The sequence below is a fragment of the Necator americanus genome, chromosome X, assembly GCF_031761385.1.
Source record: "Necator americanus strain Aroian chromosome X, whole genome shotgun sequence".
NCBI classification, from domain to species: domain Eukaryota; kingdom Metazoa; phylum Nematoda; class Chromadorea; order Rhabditida; family Ancylostomatidae; genus Necator; species Necator americanus.
The window spans coordinates 28,423,031-28,429,030 of record NC_087376.1 but is presented as its reverse complement, the minus strand read 5'-3'; the positions used below and the strand labels follow the sequence as shown (position 1 = coordinate 28,429,030).

At 42.9% G+C, this 6,000-nt stretch overlaps 1 protein-coding gene across 2 annotated transcripts; it reads right to left on the bottom strand.

Annotated features, from left to right (window-relative positions):
- Window positions 1–2,235: 2,235 nt before the first annotated feature.
- Window positions 2,236–3,734, bottom strand: RB195_025784 (uncharacterized protein; the record flags this gene model as incomplete). 2 transcript variants are annotated; one of them, XM_064214069.1, is made up of 4 exons in its annotated part: window positions 2,236–2,294; window positions 2,424–2,541; window positions 2,794–2,887; window positions 3,466–3,734. In XM_064214069.1, 4 exons carry the CDS (start codon window positions 3,732–3,734, stop codon window positions 2,236–2,238), a joined length of 540 nt encoding a protein of 179 aa, XP_064069949.1. The 2 variants fall into 2 exon arrangements, with proteins under 2 accessions (XP_064069949.1, XP_064069950.1); XM_064214068.1 differs by lacking the exons at window positions 2,236–2,294; window positions 2,424–2,541; window positions 2,794–2,887 and having other exon boundaries at window positions 3,432–3,734.
- Between the last annotated feature and the right edge of the window lie 2,266 nt (window positions 3,735–6,000).

Here is a 6,000-nt window from a genome sequence, read left to right as displayed (position 1 = left end):
ACTTGAGTGGTCGATGTCATAGAAGATGTCGTGATGTTTATAAAAGTCGTTTCGAGGTGTAAACCTCGTAACACACTCTCTATGTTGTATTGTCTTCCTTGTTTTTTTTTTTTCAAACAGGTTTAGGCTCTTCATGATATTGATGTTTTTTCTGAGTAGGCAATTGGTAGATTTCTATCATATTCACAATTTCTTCGTTAATGCGTGATAGATCTGATGTCGAATACCGGTTCCTCCTCATTACTTTCTCTTTTACCCAATGATCCATCTTTACTTTTCTTCTCTTTTTTTTTTTGTTGCTTATTGTATTCTAATTCTGGCGTTTCTTTCTTTTTTCCCGTAACCATGTCATAGACCGTAATTGTAATAGGGATTTATGTACACTTTTGTAAAATTACACCGTGAGTCTCCGAAAATAGTTCTCCTAACTATTAATTATACTATTCTCCTCATGGCTTTATTCAAAGTTGTTACTCCTATTACGTTTTTGGCTTTTGTGTAATTCCCGAATTCTGTCTAACAAGTTAAATTCGTGTATTCTGTGTAAATTCTGTTAAAAAAAAATCTTCTTCGTCAAGTTAACAGACATAGAGAACCACGACATCTTTTCCGGCATCATTTATTCGTACAGGTTCGTCTGGGGACAAATGCACCTTGACAGTACAGTGTACATCTACAGCGAATTAGCTTATTAGTTAGCGAATTGAAATGGCTTTTATTCCTGTCTATATAGTCTGAGAGTCTGAGACCTAATATATCTCGTTAGAACCTATTTATCTGGAATAGGTGTAAGTTACCGATCCAAACTTCTGGCAATGGATTCTGCAACAGTCCCACGGATATGTTGGTTCATAAACTTAATGACTCCGAAAATGTCAAGCTACGGTGTCACACTATTGTACATAAGATGTCCCTAGAATTACGAATTAATTGTGGTTATATTACAACACGTCATTTTTGGAGGATACTATCCACAGTTCGATAAGGAATAAGTTGAAACAAAAATAATCTTGAGTAGGACTGACTATCATCTTGCAAACGTGCAAATCTTGAACTCTTCTATCCTGCGCACCCGATGGGCGGGGCAAGTTTGCTATAAAGGGGCACCATCACCCAGCGTGTCTATGGGAGGTGACCTAGAGAGGAATGGAGATCGATAAGTGACTATGGGAAATGAGGCGAGGTGTATGACACTCGTCATTCGAGAAAATGAGGACCTATTTGTATAGCATGGCGACGTCTATCTAACCCAAAAGTTGATGCTAACATAAGGAACTTTTGCACGTTTTGGATCTGTGGTGGCTGGGGGTGCCATGAGTCATATTTATCGCATGTTGTGCCGTCTATCTGTATCTAAGCATTAGTTTTTTTCCGTGGGTCGACAACAACGATCTGCGTATACACTTCTGTGCTGTAGAGAGTAACCTACAGTTGTAGTTCCCATACTGTTATCGCTATGTGCTAACATTCATGAGAATCATACAATTTGCGTCGGTGGCAAGGCGTAATTTACAATTTCTTGACTGGACGAAGAAAAAAGACAGATCCACAGTCGAATGATGGAGATATTCAACTCATGTACTTATCCTAACCAGAGTCCCACGACGTAAGAATATTCTCCATGGTGGCATCAACTTCTGGACTACATGGGCGACAACAAATCACACATATATAGGTTTTCATTCACTCAGGTAATGCCTAATCCACATTTCATCTCACTTCCTTTTGTTACTTATCGGTCACAATTCCTCGCTATGTTACTTCGCGTATACCGCCTAATTAAAGGCATCACCCCACGAATCTGAGGTGGTGCAGATTTCAGGTGGAGTATTCTTATAAAGGATAGTAGATTATGAAGAGGGGTGATTCCGTCCATTTCTTCCTAATTGCCTTAAAAACGGCCCAGAAGATGCGGCACCGCACAAGGCTGGCTCCAGTCGAACTCCTTGTAGAAAATGGTGCGCCAGAACGCCCGAGGTCGTATCTTGCGGGCCGTTTTTTACGGCAATTAGGAAGAAATGGACGGAATCACCTCCCTCTCCATAATCTGCTATTCAGTATACGAATACTCCACCTGAAATCCGTACCACCTCAGATTCGTGGAGTGATGCCTTTAACGCATGGTGCTCATAATATACTTACACGGCCCACCGAATGTCCAGAGTAGGATTTGTACGTATATTGCTCCCAATTAGTCAGAGCAATAGCTTCTCAACTCTTTCTTCATTGAACTATCTAACTGTCACCAGGATCAAGCGTAGTGATGGGATGCGAAACCTTCTCGAATACGAACCCTGGAGTAAACTTGCTTAAATGTTGTTGAAATATTGGTATAGAAATATCTTCATTTTCATCCTACTCTATTTTTATTCTATGAAATCTATGAGATCTTTAAATACTGATTAAAGCACATACTTACTTACTTAGATGGTCCATCTTTACTAGACATGCGGCCCCCAGCATCTTTTCCTTTTCTTTTCTTCGTTTCATTCCCTTGCCATTGTCATCCATGATGTCCTTCAGTTTCGTGAGCGACGTTGACTGCAGCCGTGAACAACATCGGCGATATAGTATCGCCTTCTCGTACCCCCTTTCCAATACGTATGGTGAGGAGGTGGTGAAAAAGCCCTATCCTAGTGGTGCATCGATCGTAGCAATTGGCTAATGCCTTCACATACGACGCTTCCACACCTTGAGCAACCAGCGCTGACAGTGCTGCATTTGGTTCTGCGCTATCGAACGCTTTCTCGTTGTAAGGGTTAGAACAAAGAGCAAGCGGTATTCGCAACAAACATCTCTGACCCACGACACGGTCTGGATGTGGTCCATGCAGCTGAACCCCTGACGGAATCCAGCTTGTTCTTGAGGCTGAGCTTCATACAGCGCCCTGGATAAGCGCGTGAGAATGATCTTGCTGAATACTTTGTAAAAGACGCTCAGGCCTCAAGGACGTTCCGTAGGTCCTCTTGTTCACCTTTCCTATAAATAAGAACGGTTCACGAGGTTTTTCACTGGTCTGAGATCTTTTCCTTCTGAAGACAGGACCTCACGTGGTCCGCTAGAATTAAACGAAGCGGATGGACACCAGCCCGCAAAAAGTCTGCTGATATAAAGTCAGGTTTGTGGATTGTGCCGGGTTTCATGCTCTTGATAACGACTCGAAATTCCAAAGGAGAAATCCGTGGTGGAAGTTTCCTAGTGGAGATGACCGTTGTTGATAGAAGGGTTGCCGAACGGAAAAGGTTCGTGTAGAACCTTTCCGTGATGATTTCCATCTCACGACGAGAAGAGGTGCGAATCGCGTATTCGCTCAGCAAGGCTGTTAGTATAATATTCTAATCGCGGAGATCCCTGCGGCAATTCTTTAGACTCGTCCTTCTTTGTGCTACTTCGAGAACCTTTTTCTGTCTCTATTTCGAAAGAACCTCCCGCTATGGTTTTCTGCAGCTAGTGCTTGCTACTAACCGCTCAGTGTACGATGCATTCGGATCAGGAATCAGAGTCCTTTTTTCTAACAATTCTTTGATGGTCTTTGAAATTCGATCCAAGTTTGTCGTGAGCGGCTTCAAGGAACGTTCAGCACATGCTCGCAGTCCTTTGAGCAGCAGTTCGTAGTCCACGTTTGGGTCCTCCTTCATTCGCCAGTCAACTCGGAAGAAGGAGTCCTCGAGTGTGCAATCGTCGTATGCGACTTCTTTCCTCCTTCGTTCCCGTTGGCGGATGTTCTTTCTCATTGTCTGGATGTTTTCAAGCGTGTTTAAGTCGTGTTTTCGCACGAAGGATGCGGCGATCAGAACCAATACAACAGGATGGCACCTTCGAGACGTTAAATAGACACTATCTTCGGTTAGTCGGTTAGTGAGAATGTGGTCGATCCCCGCACGAGTCGCGCCATTGGGCGATTCCCATGTCCACCGACGATGACCTTACTCCATGAAAAGAGAATTTCCATTGAAGAGGCGAGCGACGGACAACAGCCCGGCGAGACGATTGCCGTTTTCATTCCGGTTCCCTAGTCCAGATCTTCCGATCCTGTATTCCTCTTCTGCAGCCTTTCATAGTTTTGCGTTGAAGTCTCTGACAACGAATTTTAAGAAGGGCTTCGCGTTGCGGATGAATCCCTTCAGCTCCTCATAAAACGCGTACAATTAGGATTCATCAGCTGCTGATGTTGGTGAGTAGCGCTTGATGATGCTGACGGTTTTTTTTTTGCGCAGGAGGCAGAGGCGAAGAATGGCAAGACGAGATGATAGGACCTCGTCAGAATCAACAAGATGGACGTCAGATGGGTGAACAACAACAAAACCGACACCGCCTAATTTCGCGGCGGAACTTTCTCTGCGCGAATGATGAGCATACAGTTATTCATCTGTCGTACGTCGCTCCTTCTATTTTTGGTCTCTTGCAGAGAAATCACGTGAAATTTGATAAGATCTGAAGTTTCGAGAAGGGCATTTGGGTCAGCGTCTGTAAACACTGTTCTCGCGTTGTAAGTACAAAGTTTGAGACCGTTTCCTTGCGAGTCATGCACATGTCGCCCAGGTTGGAGTCAATTTTGTTCTTAGCAACTTGAGATTTGATCGCCTATCACCGTTCGCAATGCCGTCCGATGTCTGAGACGGCAGGGCCCAGTCTGCAGTTTGCTGAGGCAGTGAGTACGCTGGAGTAGCAGATAGGCTTTTCCCCGTACTAGGCAGCCGTGTCATGGCGAGCTTAGCTTTCACCACATGTCGTGCTGTAATTTTCCAAGAGGGTGGTGAATCTTAGCACTTGTTTACTCTTAGCTAGGCTTCTGATTCCATGAACTCGGAATGTGAGAGGTGTCAAACTCCTTGTCAGCTTAGAAGACGCTGTCAGAGGACGTACCTCCACTGTGCGTAGAAGTTCGACACCACGAGTCATCTCCACGCCACTATAAAGCGGTAAACCGTTGTTGAGGATTAAAGCACATAAAACGAGAAAAAAGAGGAGTCAGGTGTATAGGGCCAATTTCAAAAGAACGACAAGAAAGAACAAAGAAAAGATCAGCATTTTGTTATCTCTAAAAAACGAAGGATTCAATTATACGTAGTTTTCAGCGGTTTAAAAGTGGATTTACTAGAATTTATTGACTAAAAAAAGCTAAAAAGCTGTGGACATTGTCAGGTTTGGAAGATCGCAGATAACTTAGTAATAATAGGATTGAGAGAAGTCTTTTAGGTAGTTTTTTTTTACTAAAGAAAGTTTGGCCCAATGAACATACCGCTGTTTTCTGCAACCTAGTAGTTTTTTTTTTTTTTTTTTGAAATTTGGATGGAAAAAAGATGGTGAAATTGGCATTTTTAACACGTTTTCCCATTAAAAAAATTGGAGAAACCGCCCTGGAAAACTATTGGTATAGCATCTGATAGAGAAAATCCTCGGCTTCATCACGCTGTAAGAAGATTCGCTTCGCTCTGAGTTATTCCGAGCTATTAGACTTTGTTCAAAATCATACACTTTCGGGGCGCCAGCAAACATCGGGATTTTGGCAACTTTTGTCACTCCAGAAAAATGAGACAGCGTTTTAAAAAATCACCTATATATTCGGACAGAGGGGCTAAGACAAGCCCCAAATGCTGGATTTCTCCTTTCCATGCCGTCTAGTTCTCTCAAAATATGAATAGGAAATATTTTTAAAAACAGAAAAATTCTGAATTTGTTCTCATGTAGATTCGAGAAAAAAACTGGAAGGTCGCAAAAAACTAGTAGTATGACTATTTTGTAGGGTAAACCTTTCTCTATAAAATGCCGCCCAAAGTACTTCTCTATACCCTCTTATCACGTTTACCAGAAAATAACAGCCAGACGTGTTGATCGATCCCCAAGTGCAGTATCTCATCTGTTGTTGATCAGCGAATACTCTCTCTTAATGTATCCTGAGTGTTTTTAGGGCAGTCAGTTAGAGGTTCCACTGCCTGCACGATCCATCAGAGTTTCGAATACGCCCTAAAATTGGTACCAGACTTCCTGGTAGGATAA